Genomic DNA, 24591 nt, shown 5'->3' on the forward strand with positions numbered 1-24591 from the left:
ACATCATTACCGAAGGTAAGTAACTCGTACATCTGATAGAGACTACTAGCCACAGATTCCTTCATGTAGAATAGATACCCTAGCAATACCCCCTTGGAAGGAGTTTCTGCGAAAGGACCCCACCAGCCAATACAGAACAGAGGGCCCCACAGGGGACCAGATCTGCGGACCAGGTAGAACCTCGTCCCTGCCAGGCAAGGGGAACCCTCACAAGCAGAACTTCACAGACGCCAGAGGACGTAGGAGGGAGAAGAAGGAGAAGAACCAAGGGCAAGGTCGGAGAGGCCAAAGCAAACACTCCCACCCCTCCCAAGGCAACCCAGCTGCCACCCCATGCCAAGACAGGAAGAGCAGAAGACGAAGCCTAGAGGACCCAAGGAAACGAGGGAAAAGAAGGCAAAATCACTCCAGATGGAGGGCCACCTGCTAGCACGAACAGCGCCGGCAGTCACAGCCGCCAAAAGCAAGAAGAGCAGCTCGAGGCCGAGTAGGCAGCACCCGGCAAGGGAGAACACAGAATCATCCCAGACCTCAGGGCAGGAGCAGGGAGAGGAGGAGATGCCCGGGCACACCACCACGAGTGGCCGCGCACACGAGCTCAGGAAGCAAAAGCAACCTACATCAATGCCATGGAGAACAGGCACCCGGAGGCGACCAGAACCCCCTAGCAGAGCGCAAGCCATATGACAGCTACCACTAACCCACCTAGGATACGATAAGTCCCAAAATATGGGAACCCTCTTTGGAAGAACTTGCGCAGCAGAGGAACAAACAAAATAGCCACGGGGAAAAAAACACCCCCGCGAAAGGCTTGACAAGCAGAAGGCCTAATCTCAGGGCCAAATCTGCACAACAATTCCAACACAAACACATGCTCAACAAGAATACCATCCAGCAGCCAACAACGCCAAGCCCCCCCCGAGAAGGATGCAATGGCCAGAAAACGCACTCCACATCCAGACAAGCAACCTAGAAGGCCCAGAATCAACCAGACTCAGGAATCACTGAGGAGGGGACGGAGGAGGAGGATAATAAGGTGGATGGGGAGGAGGAGGACGGAGCCCTGGAAAAAAGAGCCTCTGGATGGCGGAGTCGGCACGTCGGGTCACACGGTGCTGGGAGTTGCCGGTGCAGGCACCGGATCCCCTGAGGCAGGATGCCTCCAAGCCCCAGTCAAGGAAGAAAGGAGTGAACCTTTAAAGGTAAGCAAGATTTCCCTCCCACCAGAGCCCTGGTGGAGGACCTCCAGAAGATGGTCCGCCGGAAAGTGAACCACCGGGTCACCCATACGCAGGATGCCCACAGCCGTGGACACTGCGTGAGCGAAGGCCGAACCCGCCTCCGTAGGGCTCCGCGGCGGGGAAAGCAGCTCCTCCGTGGGCGATCGCTGAAAACTAAAGCGGCCGTTCCCGAGGCCCAGCGGGGCAGGCAAGGGCCAGACCTGGAAGTCAGAAGGAGCCGAAGAATGAGGGTCCTGTCGTTCTTCCGACAAAAACCCTGTGCCTCAGGAAAGGCAGGGAGCCGCCCTTCGACGCCGGTGAAAAAGACACCACACGGCGACCAGTCTCCGGGGAGGATGCCACCAATATACAGGCTGCCTCCGGAGCGTCCAAAGACAAATCCGCGGTACGACCCCTGAGCGGAGCCGTAGAGTCCCCCACCTGAGGCGAGGCGCCGGCACCATCCAGCGTAGCCGGACAGAGGTCCTCCAAGTCACTCCGCACTGGAGACCGGAGCGGAGACTGGAGTGGGGCTGGAGCTTAACCAGCTCCGGGGAGGCGCCGGAACGGCGCCGCCCCGACCTCCACCGTAGTAGTCATCCTGGTGGGGGAACGAGACGGGCCTGGGGAGGGACACGAAGCCCTCCGCCAGCCGCGGCCCAGAATGAGGCGTAGATCGCTCGGCAACCCATGAGGCGGTGCCAGGGACGATTCCACTTCGAGGCAGCAGCCTGCGGGGGGAGGACGAGAGGGACCCAGAGAGGGGCGAGGGGTCCTCACCCGGCCTCGAACCGGAGTGGGACGAGGACGGTGCACCGACCCCTGCGGCTATGCACAGGCCAGCGGCTGTTGGAAGTGCACCAGCGAGGAACTTCAGGGAATGTTCCCTCATCGCTTTCAGGTTCATGGCGCTGCAGTCCTCGCAGGCCTAGTAGCCGTAGTACGGCTCCAAGCACCATAAGCATACTAAGTGTGGGTCTGTCACAGACTTCTGCCTGTAGCAGGCACCACAGGGTTTTAAACCTATAATGTTTTTGGGGTGAAATCCCTTGGATACCAGGAGAAAGGATTTATAAAAATAAAATCTTTGACAAAACGTCAAAAAAAAATCTCAGTCAAAAAGGGACAAGAGGTGAGCTGACTTGCGCGGAAAGAAAAGAACTGATGTTAGCGGTGTGTCACCTATTTAGGCACCAAGCATGTCACTTTTGGCGCCAACACAGAACCGAATGACGCCACATACTGAGCACATAGGGGTACTGCTCAAGAATGTCCTAATCCAGTCTGACGCCTGGGGATAATTCAAAGGTAAGGAATCTGCGGCTCGAAGTCTGGATCAGGTGAAAATTTTCAATAACAATGTTTCTGCTAGATACTCTATCTACTTGTAGATTCTCCACTTCATGAATCCTCCCAGGTGCCTGACTGAATCTGGAAATCATAATAGCTCCGCTGAGAAGTTAGATGGTGCCATAGCACTGAATCTGCTCTGGGATGTACCCCGGACATGGATCACGAAACTGTACAAGGCTCCAGACCAGCACACAGATATTTGTTCCCCATCCTTTTATCACACCATTGTAGATGAAGCTGACGAGATTTACAGAATGTGCAGTGCATGTTACTAAACTGGGATCGTCTTTAAAAAGTTCCCAGAAATCAGTATGTGGATTTATGAACTCACATGGGAGTCATGATCCATATGAGTAGGTACAGATGAAGCATATTCTTGTTTCTGCTTTAGAGGTTTGTCATTCTGCTCTACTGCAATCTACAAATTGTGGTATCAACCATAACCCACTAGTGGATGGATGCAACTCTAAAACCATGCTGGACAGAACATTTGATCTTCAGGCAATTAAGAATATAGGGATAATGTTGAAACACCCCATGGGCAACCCAAATTTATTAGATTCAAATCCGAGGGCATGCAAGGTGTGTCTAGGTGAGGATGCTGAACCTTCTGAGATGTTTAACTCATTTGAGTCACTTTGTTGACGACTCAATTTCTTGGTAATCATTCCAGTGATTTCTTAAAGGGCACTGCTTAATAAATAGCTTGATTCAGCATGTTCTTATGTGTTCTTATGTGCAAAATCACCTTACGTTTGCACTTCAGAGGGTAATTATATATACAAACTAAAGCGCAGATGTACAGGAAACAGAATAAAGAAGCACTCAGAACATGAAAAAACACCTTAACAGAGGAAGCAAGGGAATTCCTGGTAGAGGCTGGTAAGACACGTAATAATGTAGCGATTTTGGAAGGTCGTTAATAAGCCGTATTTTGGAGATGGCCCTTCAATAAAAGTAGAAACTCTAATAAATGCTGATAGTTGGGTGAACATTATAATAATGTTTATTCTTTGTGCTAGTGAACCCCAACCCCATACCTCGGAGATAGAGCGAAAGCTGAGCCAAACACGACTTACTTATTATCCCTTTTGAGGCAGCAGAAGTAGTTGTGCAATTAAGAACTGCCATAGTGGCAAAGGCTCACATGGTGTCACTATGGTTGTTTGCAACAACAATATTGCTTTGTGGGCCTCTATTCTAACACAGGTAATACAAGCACGCTACCTCTGCCATGGCTAAGATCAATAATAGTACCAATATTTAAAAAAACTAAGGGGTTTGAATTGAGATTAACTGTTAGCAGTGTATTTTACTCTTGGACGTTGTTAAAATTGTGAAGAGAGTGTTATTGGCACAGAAGGAAAATTGGGCTGAGCAAAATTCTATTCTGGCGTCCAATATGGTTTCCGGTCTGGTGTCGGGACAGTGGAAAATAACCTGAATTTATATCCGCTTAGCAGCAAATACACAAGAACCAAGAAAGGATCGTTGGGATCTTTGCAACTTGCATTTATGGACCTGAGATGGACTTTCAACAGTGTCAACCCTTCTATACTCTGGTCCATCATGCAGCGAATGCAGTGGTGGAATCGATAATCTGCCTATTGAGGCAAATGCACACATACATATCAGCCAAAATGCGCTTTGGTCCCAACGCTGAATACGATGACTGGATCCAAATAAAAAGGTGCTGCCAAAGGTGCACATTGGTGCCCTTTCTTTTAACACCATTTATCAATGGTTTTGAGAGCTTCTTAATATCAAATGGAAAGGACATGAAACAACTGGGTAGGCTCCCAATTACGGTGCTGCTTTTTGTAGACGATACAGTCTTGCTGGCCAGGACTGCTAATGGGCTCCAGATATTATTGGATCATTTTCCTGTTTTTAATGAAGCAACTTAACCTGGATACAAATTTCTCAAGATCTTATATAAAGATCTGCGGGTCGAAATCCACCGAAAAAAATCTACCATAATATCTATAGACCCTGGTGGGGTGTGTACAGACCTTCACATATCTGGGTATACCACTACACTCAGCTTTTACTTGGGGAAACTTATACAAAGTTAGGCCCCAACAATTTTCTAGGGTAACTGAGGGTGTTTTTAGGTCTGCAGCTAATTTGGGACAGAAACCAATTAGGGAAAGGCTTAAAATATACAAGATAAGTGTCTTCTGTTTTATGGGGGTACTCAGACACCAGCAGTCTAGAGAAGATGGAAAAAAAAATTTTGCGCAGACTCTTGGCTGTACTGCAAAGCTAGTCTTTATATGCTTACCACCACAAATTGGGGCAAACATTCACTGAGGATGTGATAACTACATCCATTATTGTTATGGGCTTTAATTTGGGCCAAAGAAGAGACCAGACTTACAAGATCTATATTGAGAGATTGTTCATCGCAGGAGAAGGGGGGGGGGAGAATATATTTCATGGCTCTTGTATATCGAAATCTCTTTTTGTATGCTCTTTTCCTGAGTTGTTTTTTTTTTTTAACCAGTCAAAAGGCCATATGTATCAAGCATTTTTGCGTTCGCAATCGGGCAGATTAGCAGAATCTTCCCATTTGAGCAGGCAAAAATTGCTTTTCCGATGCATCAAACCTAATTTTGCGATTTGTTAACCTGTTACCGAATTGCAAAATGGGTTTGCGATTCGGTATTAGGAAGGGGCGTGTTTAGGACGTCACTTCCTACCTCCGAATCACATTGGTATGTATGAATGTTTTGTAACCGCAATTGCGGTCGCAAAACATCTGCATTATAGCACCTACTTCAAGTAGGTGGTAACCCATTCGCAAATGGGAAGGGGTCCCCAAGGGACCCCTTCCCCTTTGTGAATGTTTGTAAAACCATTTTTAAGAGGAGGCAGTGGTCTCACGGACCACTACCTCCTCTTAAAAAATGAAAAGAAAACTTTTCATTTTTCATTTAGTAAAGCATCTCGTTTTCCTTCAAGGAAAACGAGCTACATTACAAAAAAAAAAAAACAGATTGCTTTATTGAACAGCAATCACGGAGGTCTGCTGATCTCAGGAGGCCATCATCCCCGTGATTTTTGCGATTCCTAGGGGGGTCACCAATTGCGACCTACCTCATTAGTATTCATGAGGTAGGTCATTTGTGACCCCCTAGGAATCGCAAAAGGTGTATTATACACCTTCATGCATTGCATTTTGCGATTTCCTAATTGTGAATCCTTGTGATTCGCAATTAGGGAATCGCAACATGCTATCTACATACATCCGGTCCCAGATTCCATACATAGCTCTACTGAAAAAATTGTTGAACAGTTGTTCTTTAATCTTTCTGAGAATAGAAGAACTCTGCAATAATCCAGCAAGACTCACACAACCCCATGCCATTATGTTGTCCACAGCAATGATGGATGCCTATCTTCTTTCTGTGAGTAATCCCCAAAATAGTATTTATCGGACTTGTTTCAGATAAAATATGGTGCACTTCTTAGTATAATTTCCCTATTGCAGCACCTGTTCTTCAGCTCTTTATTCTGGCCTTCAGGAAATGTTTTCTGCTACCAATACTGTGTTCTCTAAATATGACAATGTGAACCAGTACTCATTTTAATACAAAAACATCCCTCAGGTGTCATGTATATGGCTAGTATTTGCTATTTTAGCTCTTGTGTAAATCATGCTGAGTTCAATTTATGATGGCTTCTGTTATATTACTGATGACATATTTTTTGTCATTGTAATTGCTTTTTAATGAATTTTTTATCAATTAGGCCGGCCCAAAAAAGAATTTATTGATTTCGTAGATCTAGGAGACAGTATGACATCAACGACTTCTAAGAGCAGATCAAATAAACTCAATTGCCTTGTTCGATCGCCAGTATTGAAGATGGAGGCTCTGAAGGCTCAGGTGCAAGTTCTGTTCTTTCTGCTGTGAGACGAGGTATACCCTGAGAGGAAGTGGGGGATACAGGGATAGGTGAAGCAGATTCAAATACCACACCCTCAGAGGCCAATCCAGCGCAATTAACATAATATGTGCACAGTCCTGATAATTAAACTACCTTCAGTAATGTTCTTTCTGGTGTATAGTCCAACCCCAGATTCATTACCTTTAAAATAATCCTTTGTGTTAACTGTCTATTAGCCAAGAGGTTAAGTGAGCATGCCCAGGCACCAAGATTTCCCTCATGTTTGTTTTTGTTTCAATCGTAGGTAGGTGTAAGTCACGTACTTCAGCTGCTCTGTGGACAACCATCTGTGGATGGATCTGGTGGATATTCGAATTCAGTCTCAGGATAACTGTCCAGTCACAGCATTTTGTAAGTTCATGCAAAATCCAGCATCGGCTTAGTCAAAGAGAAGCGAGCTGTCATCGTCAAGGTCATCTGCATCATAGTGTGGTATACTCTGAAGCCTCTAACTGCATCTGAATTGGAGCCAAATTAAGTATCTAGTCTCCTATACTGCTAGTGTTCAGGAAGACAAAATGATGACGGACGGAATGACAAATATTGTCAAATGAACATTCACCCCCAGTACAGAGACTGAGCCTAAATCCAGAAATCTTTTGCTCACCATGCCACTCCAGTTTGGACCCAGCAATATATAAATCAGTCTGGACCCTGCTTCCTATAGGAACAGTCCAGCCCCAACTGCCACGCCAGGTCCTCCTTGGACTGGAAACAAGCATCTTGGGACCTTTATCGGGGTATCATCCCATATCAGCTAGGCTAGCTTGAATCCAATGGCATAGTGTGCACGGACCCACATCTGGGCATACCCTTCCCACTTTGGGTGACTAGAGCAACACAAAAAGATGATAGATTTGGGGTGGCATGGTGAGCAAATAAAACAATGGATTTAAGCCAGATCTGTGAGTGAGTGTGAATGTTTGACAATGTTCAGCATTCCATCCATCATCTTTTTGACACATGGAGCCGGAAGGAGCCACCCGACTGCGTGCAGGGGTACTGCTCACGCAAAACGTGAACTAGCTAGAACTCTCTATCAGATATGCTCAGCCAGGCATGCCTCCGTAGGAGAATTGCAGGGTTGAAACACTTGCAGTATCTGCTACAGCTAGTAAACATCTTCTAGTCACATTAGATAGGAGTTTCCCCTCATTAACCAGCTCCTCCCTTTTTTATTACACTCATCTGGGAAATAGGGTAGAAGATCTTCCATCTCGTCCTACTGTGCTCAGTTATACCGAGAAAGCAGGTCAACAGAGTTAGCGATTACAGTAATCTTCGTCTTCGGACAAGTGGCTATTTTAGGATGGCATCGGGAAGCTTCTGAGGTAATATATGGCTGGCCCTCCTCATCGCTGCCCCCAATGTTGATGTTGGAGTCTACGGATGTAGCATTCTGCGGCTACCTGCTGACTCGCCTCCCTCGTACTCCTCCTCCTTTTTGGCACCCATGATCTCTTCTCCCTCCGATACCTACTGTTTCGCAGTGGTCTCCACATGTTGATGTGTCCGAAAGTATTTTAAACTCTCTTTTGCTTGGAACTGCTGACACACCACACAATCGTGGTCTCTTTGTCATGGAGAGGGACACAAATTAGACCAGATGTAGCTTGCGTGTGGGTATTTTGCATTTCACAGCAGAACGGTGATGGATCAAACCTAGATCTGTTGACTGGGTGTGAGTGTTTGATTGGTTCAGATGCTCCGTCCATCACCACCCCCTTTTGTACCGCTTTGTTCGCCATAAGTTGGCAGGGTATGCTCAGACGTAAGTCCCTTGCTCACTTTGCTACTGGATTCAAGCAAGCCGGGCTGAAGACGGCTGAAATGCCAGAAACCGGTCCTCGGAAGCTTGTTTCCGGTCCAGGGAAGGCATGGCTTGGCAGTTCCGGCTGGACTGTTCCCATGAGACACAGGGTCAGACTGATTTGCATATGGCCATGTCTGAACTGGGGTGGCAGAGTGGGCTAAAGAACGGTGATGGATTAAACCCAGATCTGTTGACTGGGTGTGAGTGTTTGATTGGTTCAGATGCTCCGTCCATCACCACCCCCTTTTGTACCGCTTGCAATGTGTCATGCGTACATTCTTAGAAAACTCACAAAGGGACACTTGAAAAGTGTACTGTCTATTCATACCATTTTTAATGTCACAACCTTGTACCTAGCAACACTTACTGTATTTAAATTGAATGTTATTACTGTACATTTATTAGTTTACAATGTATATACAAATAGAGAGGCAAACAATGAATGAATGTGGTGAGTTCAAGACACTAGTAAATAAATAGTCGCAGGTCCTGGTTGCTGTGTTAGTTTCTTTTCTTTATTAATTTTTCTTTTTTACTCAAGAATAGTGCAGCCAACTCGTTTCACCTTACACAAGGCTTCATCAGGGCATAAAATATAAACCACTTGTGAAGAAATAAGATTCTCTTCAGTGGATAATCATGCTTATTTGGACTCTTACACTATTGCTACAGGTTATAACACCACAGTTTTCCAATGCTTCCAAAAGTCCGAGGATATAGGCAGTGTAAAGCCCATGTACGTGTCATCACATCCCCATGGAAGTCAAGCACACACAAGTCGCTTTCATGTTCGAAAGCGCCGTGGTCAGGATATTCTTCCACGTATTGCCGTTAAGTTTGGTTAATGAGCAGCTGACCATTGAGGTGGGCAACGTGTAAATACAGAACATATGTTTATATGTGACGATCCAGGTGGTGCAGCGTTAAATCCCTGGTTGCTTCCCGATCTTGTTCAGATTATTTTACAATGTACCTTTCCACAGCATCATTAACTACTTTGCACTTAATGCACAAGTTACTACTTGTGTAACGATATGTCTGTAAGAGAAATTAGTTAGTGATAGATTCCTTACCTTAGAATAACCCCAGGCATCAGACTGGATCCGGAAACTTTTACGTAGCAATACCCCTGCGCGTCGGTAGGCGTCGTCCGCGGCTCCACGTCCGTCGTCGGCAGCGCCGGAATGACGTCGCCGGAGTACTTAGACGCCGCCCTCGCGCGCTGACGTCAGTTCTGATACACAGCTTTTCCGCACAAGATACGCAGAGCCATGATAGAACCAACACTGGTGCCATGAAACTAGGGCCCTGAAAGGGGATGACCTTAACCCTAGATATCGGTTCGCAGAACGGGGAGGATTGGTGGGTCGGTAAGGAATCTATCACTAACTAATGTCTCTTACAAACATATCGTTACACAAGTAGTAACTTGTGCATCTGAAAGAGACACGTTAGTGATAGATTCCTTACCTTAGAATAGATACCCCAGCAATACCAACCCCGGTGGTGGGTCTGCGAACCAATAATCACACCAGAAAGTCCTGGAGGACGGAACGGCCTAAGAAGCCATCCCTCCGGACTTGGCTGTCCAGGCAGTAGTGTCTTGCGAACGTGTGCAGCGAGCCCACGTAGCTGCCTGACAAATGTCCTGCAAGTGGACTCCTCGGCCCAGGGCAGTACTAGTCGCCGTGGCCCGAGTGGAGTGGGCCCTCAGCCCAACAGGGGGTTCCTTTATAGCCAAAGAGTAAAACGCTTGGATGCACAATACGATCCACCGCGAGATGGTCCGCTTGTGCAACGCCCGTCCTTTCTTAGCGCCCACGTAACCAACAAAGAGTTGGTCATCCACCCGGAACTGGCGTGTGCGATCCAGATAGTAAGAGAGCGCGCATTTTGGGTCCAGACGGTGGAGCCTCTCTTCCTCCTTCGAGGGATGCGGAGTCGAAAAGAAGGTGGGCAAGGTGATGGACTGCCCGATGTGGAAGGCTGTGACTACCTTGGGCAGGAACGAGGGTCTTGTCCGCAACACAACCTTGTCCGGATGGACAGAAAGGAAAGGAGGTTTGGAAGAAAGAGCCTGGAGCTCACTCACTCTCCTGGCAGAGGTGATGGCAACCAGGAAAGCAGTCTTTAGAGTAAGAAGACGGAGAGGACAGTTATGAAGTGGCTCAAAGGGAGCGCACATCAGATAAGTAAGTACAAGGTTCAAGTCCCACTGAGGCATCACGAAAGAAACCGAGGAAACATGTGTGTGATGCCCTTCAAAAACCTATTTACAATTGGGGACTTGAACAAAGATGGCTGATCAGGTAGCCTTAAGAAGGCGGTAAAGGCAGAAAGGTAGCCCTTGATAGTGCCCAGAGCAGAGCCCTGCTGGGCAAGAGAAAGAAGGAAGAGGAGAACCTCAGAAAGGGGGGCAGAGAGTAGATCCACAGCCTTTGCTGTGCACCATGCCACAAATCTGTTCCACCTGCAGGCGTATACCGACTTTGTGGAGGGACGCCTGGCTGCCAGAATGACATGACAGACTTCAGGAGGCAAGTCAAATGGCCTCAACTGTCGCCGCTCAATCTCCAAGCTTGTAGGTGGAGACTGGACAGGTTCGGGTGGAGGACCGTCCCCTGCTGCTGCGACAGACGGTCCTCCCGAAGATGCAGACGAATCAGGGGATCAACAGACATGCTGAGTAGCTCTGGATACCAATATCTTCGTGCCCAGTCCGGAGCCACAAGGATAACCTGGACCCGGTCGCGCCTGATCTTCTTCAGCACTCTGGGCAGAAGTGGTATAGGCAGAAAGGCGTAAAAAAGACTCCACTCGTGACGAAAAGCGTCTCCGAGCGAGTGCCGCCTTGGAAATTCCAACGCACAGAACTGATGACATTGCGCGTTCCTTTCTGTGGTGAATAGATCTAACCAAGGCTCTCCCCACTGCTGAAAGAGACCTTGCGCCACGTCCAAGTTCAGACACCATTTGTGATCCATCATGCACCGACGGCTGAGTTCGTCCGCCCTGGCGTTCAGAGAACCTGCCAGGTGTTGAACCACAAGGGTCACGCCCTGATATTCCAGCCACTGCCAGAGGCGCAGAGCCTCCTGGCATAGGGTCCACGACCCCACCCCGCCCTGTTTGTTGCAGTACCACATGGCAGTGGTGTTGTCCGTGAACACCTGCACTACACTCCCCCGGACAGAGGGGAGGAATGCCTTCAGTGCAAGTAGGATCGCCCGCAGCTCCAGAAGGTTGATATGGAGCTAGGACTCCGTCGGAGACCAGAGGCCTCTGATCTCCGCCTCTCCCATGTGGCCCCTCCAGCCCTGGAGGGACGCGTCTGTCACAACTACGTGCTCCGGTTTGGGTAGGGAGAGGGATCTGCAGCTGACCCAATCACGGTCCGTGAGCCACTACTGCAACTGTCTTGCAGTGCCCTCCGAGATCAAGACATGGTCGGGCAAGTTGCCCAGATGCTGGGCCCACTGAAACTTCAGGTCCCACTGCATAGCCCACATCCGCCATCGGGCGTGATGCACCAGAAGGATGCAGGAGGCCATCAGCCCCAGAAGCCGCAGCGTCAACCTGACCAAGACTCGGGAGAAAGGCTGAAAGATCGGAATCGGAGGCTGAATATCCCGAACCCGCTGTTCGGGAGGATAAACCCGAAACTGCGCCGAGTCCAGAACCGCTCCGATGAAGAGAAGCTTCTGAGAGGGACACAGGTGTGACTTCGGCACATTGATGGAGAACCCCAGCAGGTGCAGGAGGTCGGCCGTAGTCTGGAGGTGGCTGACGACTGTCTGGGGCAAGCCCGCCTTCAACAACCAGTCGTCGAGGTAGGGGAAGACTGAAATCCCTAACCTGCGCAGATGAGCTGTGACCACCGCCGTCACTTTCGTGAACACCCGTGGGGCGCTGGTAAGGCCGAAGGGGAGCACGGTAAACTGAAAGTGCTTGTGTCCTACCGTGAACCGCAGGTAACGCCGGTGGGCCAGCAGGACGGGGATGTGAAAATAAGCGTACTGCAAGTCCAACGCTACCATCCAGTCTCCAGGGTCTAGGGCAGCTAAGACCTGAGCCAATGTCAGCATCTTGAACTTCTCCTTCCGGAGGGAGCCGTTGACGTTCCGTAGGTCCAAGATAGGGCGTAGGCCCCCTTTGCCCTTCTTGGGTACCAGAAAGTAGTGGGAGTAACAACCACATCCTACTTCTGGCCCAGGAACGCGCTCAATGGCCCCCTTGGCCAAGAGGGCCGTAACTTCCACTTGCAGAAGTTGCAAGTGATCCCCCGACACGCGGTGGAATTGAGGTGGCATGGCTGGAGGGGTCGCCTCGAAGGGGAGGGAGTAGGTCCTTCGGACGATTTGCAGCACCCACATGTCCGACGTGACAGTGCGCCAGTGGAAGTGGTGATGGCGAACCCTGCCCCCCACTGGCGTCACATGGGTCTGAAAGCATGGACTAGGAGGGTTTTGAGGCGGACGCTGCAGGGGGATGTGTGGACTGGCCTCGCCGTTGTCCCCGACCGCCGCCACGGCGGTTTTCACGGCCGCCACCGCGCTGTGTATTAGTCTGCGGTGCTTGGCTGGCAGCACGTGTGGGGGCGCCCCTTCCTTGGCCACGAAAGGAGCGAAAGGCACCGGTTGCTGGCGTGGGGCCAAGAGGCCCAAGGACTTGGCCTTAGCCCTGGAGTCCTTAAAACGCTCAAGCGCATGGTCTGCCTTGTCGCCAAAGAGACGACGGCCATCAAACGGCAAGGGGGGCCTGGACATCAGCCGAAAAGTTGGCGGTCCTCAACCAGGCGTGGCGTCGAACCGCCACCGTCGTTGCCATCGCTCTGCCCAGTGAGTCCGTGGTATCCAGCCCACACCGGATGGAATAGCGTGCCGCATCTCGACCCTCCGCAAGGGCTTGGGCGAGTTTAGTCCGGGCCTCCTCCGGACATTGTGGCAGCACGTCTGCGACCGTGTCCCACAGAGTGTGGGGTAGCGGCCCAAGAGGCATGCGGTATTGACTGACCGCAGTCCCAAACTCAGGGACGAGAACACTTTCTTACCGAATTGTCCGTACCTCTTGGATTCCCGATCGGGCGGAGCCGTCGGGAATGCGGTCTGGGAAGTAGAGGCCTGGATAACCAGGCTCTCGGGGGTGGGGTGGGTGGACAAGAAGCAAGGGTCGCCCGGAGCCGGGCTGTAGCGTCTGGCCACGTTCCTATCTACAGGCTGACCTGTAGCGGGTTTGGACCAAGTGCCCAAAAGAACGTTACGCAAGTCCTCATTAAACGGCAGCAGAGGCTCAGTGGAGCTTGCCTGTGGTTTAAGGACCTCAGTGAGAAGGTTAGTCCTCGCGGCCACGACGGGGAGCTCTTGGCCCAATGCCTTGGCCGCCCGCGTCAACACTACACTGTAGGCAGCCCCCTCCTCCGTAGCCACGGTTGGAGGGGAGACAAAACCAGTGTCTGGCGAAGTGTCCAGGCCACTGGCATCCCCAAGCTCATATGTCCAGTCCTGTTGAGACTGGCACTCCTGTGCCAGAGGGTCCACAGACCCCTCCCAATCACCCTCGTCACCCATCACCTGAAATTCAGGTTCAACGGATGGGGCCAGTTCGTGGAAGTAAATGTCTCCATACGACGTCGAGAGCGGCGCCCAGCGGAGCCGCTCCGGCGCCGGAACCGAATCAAGGGTAGGATTGGGGATGGCGGCGACACCCTAGGGGCCGGCGCCGGTGAGGTCGACCGCCGACGACCAGGATCCGGCGTCGGAGCCGAAGCACCCGACCCGCTAGGCCCCCCAGTGGTCCCGCTGGGCCCGAAGGCGCCACGGAGCCTGGCACAGGAGGGAGAGACCTCATGGCCATGAGGTATCGCTCGACCTCCTCTGGTGTTGCACCGTGCCCACTGACCGGAAGGTATGGGGCAGGTGGTGACGCCCGCGACTCCATCGGAGCCATGTGGGTGGTGTCACCCGCACCCCCGGCCGCATCGCGCGAGCGACGGGGTGAGTCGGAAGAACGATGACGCCTTTCCGACCTCTCATGCCTCTTACCTGAGGACCTGGGTCCAGAAGACCGATGCCCACTGCCGGAGCTACGAGGGCTCCGACCCCGCGACCGGTCCCGCGACCTCCTGTGGGACCGGGACCTCAAAAGGCGCGGGGCTGACTGCCGGAGCTCAAGCCGCTTGCGGGACCGCTCCCGCCTAGCCTTAGACGTCAGGGCCCGGCAGTCGGAGCAGGTTCGGTCGTCGTGGTCAAGGCCTAGACACTGAAGACACCGGCGATGGGGGTCGGTAACCGACATCATGCGGCCACACTTGGAACAGGGTTTGAACCCGGGCATCCCTACCGGAGTCGTAGCGACTCGAGAAAAACAGATCAAAAGATCAAAAAAGTTTAGTCAAAAAGTGACTAAGGGGTAGAGCTTCTCCGGATCTGCGCTAGCTGGCGCGGAAAAAAAGAAGAACTGACGTGAGCGCGCGAGGGCGGCGTCTAAGTACTCCGGCGACGTCATTCCAGCGCTAACGCCGTGGACGACGCCTACCGATGCGCAGGGGTATTGCTACGCAAAAGTTTCCTGATCCAGTCTGATGCCTGGGGTTATTCTAAGGTAAAGAATCTATCACTAAAGTGTCTCTTTCAGATTCGTGGAAACACGCTTCATTGCAATGGTGAAGCCAGACCAACTTCTGCTCAATTATTGCAGGTTATTGATTGTCTTAGTGTCACCTCAGCCTTCACCTTAGGCTTAAAAGTGTGATGTTGGAAGAAGCAAAACCCGAGTGAGTTCTGCAAGTATTGATTATATCTGCTAATCTCAGGCGAACACAAAAATGTCTTCACATGATGCAATTACCCACTGAATACATTTCTAGCCGATATAGGAGATAGTCAATAATTTTAGGCTATTTTGATAATGTCAATACTATTAAAACATAGTCCACTTACTCTCATGCTTGATCGCCTTAACTTTTTACGAACATCTCTGCGAATGTCATTCACTGCCACTGATTCCAACTGTTGGTAGCGTTGTATTTCTTGGTTTATAGTTCCTTCACTGGCACCCAGTTTCCTAAATAGAAGAAAGCGGAAAACTATCAACACAATATTTTCTACTGCTGATACATCTGAAAGCTGTGTCTAGCCTTTAAATGTCGTAATTAGTTTAGCAACTGTGGCTAACCAGTTTTTTGCCATGGCTACTGGTATTCTTGATTGGCCTGTATCCTTTACTTTATTGTGGCCATATGTAGCAGTCAGCTCGCTGTTGTGCAACAACTATATATTTTAATGAAAAATAAAAATAATTTACGTTTTTCAAAACCTCTGTGTATAAACCCGCTCTATTACAAATATGGGTACAAATCTATGTATCCACAAGTTCACTATGACAACTGCAAAATATTACCACTATATTTGAGAAAATAATAGCAGAGGAAGGGTAGCAATTCCTGTTTAAAAGACGACACCAGAGCAATCATTATATAACACTAGACATTAGGTATCATTGCCTATAACATGCAATGGTAATGAACCATGCAGACCTTTTCCTACCAGACACCTTGCCATCAACTTTCTGAATTGCTATATTTTTCAATGATGCCTTTGATAACCTATTGAGATCAAGATAACTACTATAATGTGTAGACACCCAAACAGTCTAGCTGCTATTGCCATTGCTCAGCTTAGTTGTATGCCAAATCACAGCAGTAAACTATTGCACATATCTTGCATTCCCTAATTAACATGTCGTTACTGATACAGGTATTAAATGTTTGTGTCTCATGGAATCTATTTTTACTTATGAGCAAAGATTGTGGACCTTTACAGTCTGTGAAGTATTTCCAAAATATGTCTGAAAAAGAAGTGCAGAATGTGCCACTTTAAAGTTTCTTAAGCTTATCATTGCTTTCATTCAACTTTTTAAGATGAAGGCCACGGATATTTTCTTTTCCAAACTTTCCTTGCTTAACATGTGCAGGCTCAGTCTTTGGAAAAGTCAGCAGACTTGTCTATTCAATTATGTCTGATCCCAGATGGCATCTTTTGAAGAGTGACCTAACATAACTAGAGGCACACATACTAAGGGTGTTTACCTGAATAAATGGCCATAATATGCATTGAAGACAAATAACAATTAATCAAATTAAAAGATATTTTGGACATCAGTTAGGCATTGGAATGACAAAGCAAAAAAGCATTTCTAGTTTGGTCATGCTACAGTAATACAGAAAAGTATTACAGTTTTTTTCTTTATTGCTAAACATAGATGTAGACCCAAAGGGAATTATGATGTAATGATGCAAGTACAGGCGAAAGGATAAGAGGACATGCTGTAGAAGAAACTGTGTTCCATCTATGGATGCAGGCTTATAAAAACAGGAGAGATACCACAGTGCTGAAAAAAATCACTCTTTAGGTTACTTCCATTAGAGACTACAAGGGTTTATCTTGGCAAAAATAAATTAACTCTCCAGATCTGCACCCTAATAGCAGGCAAGCAGATACAAAAAAGCGGACTATTTTAACAACTTAACCAGGAGCGATTATTTATCTTGGTACTATATCGTTCTTATTAGTTAAAGATGGAACATTCATTAAAGTACCTAAAATACACATAATAATATATCTCTCCAATTTTCAGGATTGTTATGTTATTATGTTATTATGGTTCTTCTATAGCGCAACAGCTACTCCAAAAGGAGTGTCCCGGCGCTTTGGCGAAGGAAACCCTCAAGGACGACAACACGACACAACAGCTAGGGAAAGCGGCAAGCCTATCTGGTGAAGAGTCAAGTTTTTAAAGCCTTTCTAAAGGACAGAAGGCTAGGGGTCTGTCTAAGAGAAAGCGGAAGCTCATTCCAGGCACGAGGGGCCAAATGATGAAAGGAGCGGCCGCCCTGTCTAACGCGTTTAATGGCCGGGACTACCATTTTAGACAGAGAGGCAGACCGTAGAGCTCTGTTGGGTTTGTAAAGAGACAGACGTTTCCTGATGTAACTTGGGCCGATGGCATGAAGGGCTTTAAAAGTCAACGTCAGGCTCTTAAACTGAACTCTCTTGGCTATAGGAAGCCAATGCAGCTCTTTAAGCAGATCAGAGGCACTTGCGCGTCTAGGAAGCCCATAGATGGCACGGGCAGCTGAATTTTAGACTACTTGAAGCCGCCTCACAAGGTATTTAGGAAGTCCTAGATATAGGGCGTTCGCGTAGTCCAATCTGGACCCGACAAGTGCTTGAACAATGACCCTTCTGTGTTTGATGGAAATCAAGGGCAGAAATTTTCTAAGCATCCGGAGGATGCCGAAACATTTCCCCGAAAGGCTAGATATTTGGGGCCCGTAAGTTAGGTCATTATCAATAATGATTCCTAAATTCTTAGCTTTAACACTTGCCTTTGCAGGTGGAAACAAATCTTGCGGCCACCAGCTTTTCCAAACTGGCTCAGTAGCATAGCCAAAAAATAACAACTCCGATTTATCGGAGTTGCATTTTAGACCATGCCCCCTGAACCAGCCGAAAACCGCCTCTAGGCAACTTCTGATGCGGCTCCCGTCGAACACCTCGTTCTTGTTATGGGTAAACAAGAGTTGGGTGTCGTCAGCGTAAGACACGATCTGGGCGCCAAAGGACTCCGCCACCTCTGCAAGGGGGGCCAGAAAGATGTTAAAAAGCAGGGGGCTAAGGATAGACCCCTGAGGGACCCCTACTTCCAGAGGTGCCATAACGGCGGAGTGTGGAGGCGCCCAGATCGTTTGTCGGCGGTCGGCTAAGAAGGATTTAAGCCAGTTCCACACCGTCCCCCGAAGACCGCATTCCCAGAGTCGTATTAGGAGGGTTTCGTGGGGAACGGTGTCGAACGCCGCCGACAGGTCCAACATAACCAGCATGGCCTTTCCTCCCGCATCCAACACCTCTCTGATAGCGACAGTGACTTCCAGCAACGCGGTCTCCGTGCTGTAATTGGCACGAAAACCGGATTGGGTGTTGTGCAACAGATCGTTCTCTTCGATGAAGTCTGAGATTGATCTGTGCACATGTCTTTCTGCCACCTTCGCCAGGGCGGGGAGGAGTGATATAGGCCTATAGTTGGCATGAACGGTAGGATCTAGGGCTGGTTTTTTTAGGAGTGGAAGAATGAGCGCACACTTCCACGCCGGGGGGACCACACCAGAAGACAAAGAGGAATTAAGAATGGAGTTAATGGGACCATTTAAGACTGGGGCTATTTTGTTGAGACAAGAGACCGGGCAAGGGTCTAAAGGTGAGCCAGACTTCAGCCCGGTCAGATGGACTAACGAGGAATCAAGGCTTAGCGGGGGAAATTCCCAGAGAGTGGGAGTCACAGCTAGATTAGGGAAGGAGAGGGCACCAGGGAGATCCACCTTAGTATGTTTGGAGTAACCAGCAAGGGAATCTTGGATAGTCGTTATTTTATTGACAAAATAGTGTGCCAATTCAATCAACCAAGGTTTTGAATGGGATTGAGCCGGGGTACCCAGGGACAGCGCAGTAAAATCCTTGACAATTTTAAAAATTTCCTTACATGTGTTTCCAGCATCGTCAATACGACGTTCAAAATGTGTTTTTTTTTCATTCCACATCATCTTATGATAGGATCTAGTCAGGTTTTTAAGTTTGGCTTTTGCCAAAGGGTTGTAATCCTTCCGCCAAACTCTTTCAGCTCTCTTGCATTTTTGGCGGGCTTCCCTAAGCTGAGAGGTAAACCAGGGAGCAGAGGGCCTCTTGTTTCCCACTTTGGCTGTTTTCTCAGGAACGAGAGTCGCCAATCTTGCCGTGAGCCAATCGGTAAAGTAGACTAGATCTTCTTCTACGTTACCCGACAAAGTACAGGGTACGTCTTCCATAGCCTGTAGTAGCCTCTCATTAGAGAGAAGATGAAAAGGACGGGACGTGCGCTTGGAAGGACTAGTGAGTTTCCTTCTAGAGGGTGAAACACAAGAAAGGAAGAAAGTAATTAAATAATGGTCTGACCACAACACCGGCTGCGGAGCTTGAGAGTCAATAGGAAGGGTGGAATAGACTTGGTCCAAGGTGTGACCTTTGTTATGTGTAGGTTCATGGATGAGCGGTGACAATCCTAGCATAGTAGTTATATCCATCAGTTTCATAGTGTCTGGATTAGTATCATCATCCATGTGTATATTTAGATCACCAAGTAGTAAACAGTGCTCCGATTTAAGGCACGGGACTGAGAGTGCTACCTGCAGTTCGTCTAAAAAAGGGCCTATAGGGCCAGGAGCTCTATATAAGAGGATGCCGGTACAGGCCTGAGATGAGGAAAGATGGAGTGTAAAGCCAAGGGCCTCAGTCTCCTGAATGTTATCGACCGGAAAAATGGTGCAGTGCAGCTGTTTGTTGACTATAATAGCCACACCGCCCCCTCGCCCAGACGATCTGTCTCTCCTGAAGATGGAATAATCAGGAGGGATAGCGTTAACTAAGTCGGGGGTCGAGGAGTCATTTAGCCAGGTTTCTGTCAGAAAAAGACAGGATAAATTCGAGTTGTAAAGCAGATTCCAAATGTCAGGCGCGTGACAGCCTAAAGAACGCGTGTTGAGAAGTAGACAGACAATGGGAGGTGGTTGATGGGTCGGAGTGGCTTTTTCATATTTAGGAAGGCGCCAGCCGCAGTCAGGGCAACCTTTTCTTAACACCCGACTACCGGGAAAAACATAATGGCAGCGACCTACAGGAGGACGGAATGTTAAGAGGGTCTCAGATGAGTATGTGTACGACATACTCTGAATAGGTAATAGTAATGCACCTGTCAAAAAGTAGAGCCAGCCAGCCGTCCTGCCCCGTCTGCTGCCGGAACGCTGAGGGGCGCAGACGGGCAGGACTCTGGCACGACTCAGGCGCAGAGAAGGCGCCACCCTGCGCGTCACCGCTGCGCGTTGAAAAGGGTGGAGCTTTAAGTAGGCCGGCGTAAGTTGCCTAATCAGGCGCCACGACCCGCACCAATATGGCGGCGTCTGGCTTCAAGAACTAAATAAGTATGGCGCTCCCACAACACCCCAGAACCGGACTCACAAAGTAGCGGTGCTTTAGTAAGTTTTATATGTGGGTGAGGGGCAGTAATAGCGCTACAGCGAGCAGCTAAAAAGAAAAATTATTTTTAGTTAGGATAAAAAATTAAAAGCGCTGGAACAGCAGCCTTAAATCACCGCGAATAGCGCGAGCGCACAAACCAAAGCAGCGCTAGGCAGCCTGTCCTCAAGGCACCTTTGCCAAGGAGAGCCCCTGCTTGGGTTCCGCCTTAAGTAGGCCGGCGTAAGTTGCCTAATCAGGCGCCACGACCCGCACCAATATGGCGGCGTCTGGCTTCAAGAACTAAATAAGTATGGCGCTCCCACAACACCCCAGAACCGGACCCGCAAAGTAGCGGTGCTTTAGTAAGTTTTATATGTGGGTGAGGGGCAGTAATAGCGCTACAGCGAGCAGCTAAAAAGAAAAATTATTTTTAGTAAGGATAAAAAATTAAAAGCGCTGGAACAGCAGTCTTAAATCACCGCGAATAGCGCGAGCGCACAAACCAAAGCAGCGCTAGGCAGCCTGTCCTCAAGGCACCTTTGCCAAGGAGAGCCCCTGCTTGGGTTCCGCCTTAAGTAGGCCGGCGTAAGTTGCCTAATCGGGCGCCACGACCCGCACCAATATGGCGGCGTCTGGCTTCAAGAACTAAATAAGTATGGCGCTCCCACAACAGCGCAAAAAACAAAAAACATCCATTGAGCAATGTCCTTTTAGTATAACTCCACTTCAAAGGGGAATATTTATGACACAAGAAGTCACGTTGTCTTGATGCAATGTCTTTCTATTCTTTGTAGACATAAATTTAATCAGCCCAGCCAATGCGTTTTGTCCATTCAGATTTTATCTGGGTTTGTCTTTTTGCTAAACGCTCTTTTTTTTAAATCATATCAGTAGTAGGAACCTCTATTTTGCATTGTTTCTTATGTTCATATAATGATACAAGATTATGACCAGTATCTTCTTCACCATACCATCTTGTCGTGTCGATCAAGGAGGCCTGCGTGGACCCGCACTTGGATGGATTGAATCCTTCCTTGTTGACCGCACTCAAGCAGTAAGGCTAGGGAACTTCACTGCCCCCCAAGCTCACTTCCACCTGTGGGGTCCCACAGGGTTCCTCTTTGTCCCCGCTGCTTTTCAATTTATATTTAAGACCGCTGATTCATTCATTAAAAAACAGAAACATCACTGTCTTTAACTATGCTGACGATCTTCAGATCATATTCCCACTTGTCTCCCCCAATGCCGCAAGGGAGTTCCAATCTACCATGTTTCACATCCAGCGCTGGATGGATGAGAACCACCTGAAACTCAACCCAGGCAAGACGGAGTTGGTTTTGCCGGGGAACAGCAAGAATAGCTGGGGTACGCATTTTTGGCTGGTAGAACTCAGGCCTCCCCTACCCCTTCTCCCTCTGTGAAAAGCCTAGGGGTCATAATCCACGCCGACCACTCGCTTCGGGGACAGGTGGGTGCCGTGATCTCCTCCAGTGTCCCACAATACAGAAAATTAGGAAAATCGCACACCTGCTGACTTATTCAGCTTTAATGCAGGTGGTGCTAGCCCTCATTCTCTCACGGCTTGACTTCTCTAATTCTATTTATCTTGGTCTACCAGTTTGTCTACAAAAAAGACTCCAAATGGTCCAGAATCAGGCAGCAAGACTGATTCATAAACAACCTGGCCTGGCACAACTCCACTGGCTCCCAACAGCCCAACGAGTAGCCTTCAAGACCGGCTGCTTAGCCTCTAAGGCTTTGCACGGCAAAAGCTCAAGATTCATCAGCAGTATGATTACCAAATATACTCCTCGGAGCAGTCTCCGCTCAGCACACCTCTTCCTGCTAACTACTTCGTCTTTCAAACAGAAATGACAGGGAGGCTGCTGTTTCTCTCATTTGGCCCCCAGACTCTGGAACTCCCTTCCCTTGGTACTCAGAAGCTACGGTAACCTTCTCAGCTTCAGGAAGGCTTTAAAAACATGGCTATTCGAGCAAGCCTATGCCTAGTAACTCGGCCACAACAGTCTTCAGTTTTAGCGCCATGAAACCCAAGGGTGTACGCGCGCTCTACAAGTGCTTATTAACATAACATAACACCCCAATAGTCAAAGAAATCCTTATTCTTTCATGGTGTGTTGCTTCCTAAAAAAATTAATCCCTCCTATAATCATTTGCAAAAAAGATTCCATCTTACCGCTAATTTTAGTATCTCCTTGACAGCAGTATAGTAACTACCTCTGTCTTCAGGGTTCAGAGGAAGCAACACACCATGAAAAAGTAAGGATTCTTTTGGATATTGGTGTGTGAGGAAGATACTGGTCACAATCTTGGATCATTATTTAAACATAAGAAACAACTCGAAATAGACAGCTTGGACACCTGCTCAGAATGCGGCTTCGAAACGGTGGAGTGGGGTGGGGTGGGGCGGCGCAGCTGTTACCTGGACCGTCTGGCTAGCAGAGGGGAGAAGCACCTGGCGCAATAACTCCTGGGCCAGAGAAGTGGCAAAATCTGCATCTTAATCTTTTCACCCTGGATGAGAGCCAGCTGATATTTGTTGGCAGGGGGACCTCCCCTGCACCTCCCCCATGCAAAGGAAATTACTCACCGTGAAATCTGGGATACTCTTATAAGACCCAGCAGAAAAGACAATCAACACCTGCGAAACATGATTAGTGCAAGGCTCATAAACACACCTGCTTGTGCAGCCTTAAGTCGTAAAGGGGTGCCAACTGTCTGGGGATACTTAATGAGCAAATAACACAGCTTCTCCTGTTTACCTTGAGGGAGAGCAGAATTGGGTGGCCAGAGGAACTTCTGACCCCTCCTTTGTACACACAAAGAGACACCTTAGTAACAAGGCACGAACCACCTAAAGGTGAGAAACACAGAAACTGAAAGAAGTAATGAATTAGGAGTCCCAACTGGAGAGTTGTGCATTACGGTGAGGCAACAGTGGCCCTGGAAAACCATGAGACTTTACTTAGAGTAACTGTAAGAGCTCCAAAGAAGCAGATGGTGGTCTGTATAAGCCAAAGGGTATCCTCACGGCCAAAGATAAATTTCAGCATAAAGCGAAACGAGGAAACATACACAAATAAATCATGACTCTGCAACCTCCCAGATATATTGGCGAGAATGGAAGAAGGGGTGTAGTTGGGTGACTAGACCCTCAATTTCCAACAATGGGTGGAATATCCAGCAAATAAAAAGCTCCAAGGATGCTCTTCAACACAGGATTTCAGAGGTAGGCTCGGATGTGATGTTATTAAGGCAAGACCTCAGAAACGTGGTTGAGCGGATCACGGTAGCGGAGGTGTGAATCTTGGGAATTGAAGATATGGTCAAAGAACTCATCAGAACTACCAGCAAACTCAGCAGGCTTGATGAGCTAATCGAAAGTTGCAGGAGGCTGTTTGCGAAGGAATAATCTCAGTTTCATTGGATTTCCGTAATGAGTAGGAGGGAGACATACTGGCCTTAAAAACTTGGCTGTTATCAACTATAGGTGCAGACAAATTATCTGCATGTTTCATTATCGAAAGGGTGTATAGGGCACTGACAGAGAGATGCTCCCCTTTCCTCTGACCAGTAATAGCTTGCTTCCTCAACTACCAAGACAGAGACCTAAACCTTAGAGAAATGAGAGATCGTCTTTGAAGCACCACAAATATTGATCTTTCTGTACTACATGAAACTGGTCCAAGCGCTAAGGAAAACTTATGAAAAGTAGAGCAAAAATCTAGAGAGAAAGCTAGGATTTAAATAAATGCTGTTGCACCCCGCCATTATAGGCTAGGACCCAGGTCTTTAAAACGTCAAAGGAGGCATGGATTGGATTGAGGATCCCAGCAACAGAAAGCAATAAGTCGCACAATAGAAGAGGGGTCCTCAGCATCCCTGGTGGCGAGGCCTAAAAAAAGTCATACAAAGGCTCAATGCTGGACACTCTCAAAAGGTGACCCAACTTACTACATAACAATGCCTATAGTTAAAGGATGCTGAAGAAATTTCATTAAGAGGAGTAAAGATGGAGGAGTCTCCCCCTAACATTACTAGGCCGAGCGGCCATGTACAAAATAATCACATTTCCCAAGCTGCTCTACATATCACAAAATCCATGAAGAGATCTTTAAGGTGATAGATACGGAGATGCTCACACTCCTGTGGAGTGGGGGCATCCACAAATAGCCTTTCAGACACTGCA

The 24591-nt window shown here is 48.5% G+C and overlaps 1 protein-coding gene across 15 annotated transcripts in view; it reads right to left on the minus strand.

The window, feature by feature from the left end:
- Window positions 1–24591, minus strand: part of BLTP1 (bridge-like lipid transfer protein family member 1) — a 2102388-nt gene that overhangs the window by 553575 nt on the left and 1524222 nt on the right. For all 15 annotated transcript variants that reach the window (XM_078676841.1, XM_078676840.1, XM_078676839.1 and 12 more), the window contains one exon: window positions 15276–15399. In XM_078676841.1, coding sequence (XP_078532967.1) covers window positions 15276–15399 — 124 coding nt within the window. The remainder of the gene's footprint in view (window positions 1–15275; window positions 15400–24591) is intronic.

Source organism: Lissotriton helveticus, chromosome 2_1 (genome assembly GCF_964261635.1).
Source record: "Lissotriton helveticus chromosome 2_1, aLisHel1.1, whole genome shotgun sequence".
Lineage (NCBI taxonomy): Eukaryota > Metazoa > Chordata > Amphibia > Caudata > Salamandridae > Lissotriton > Lissotriton helveticus.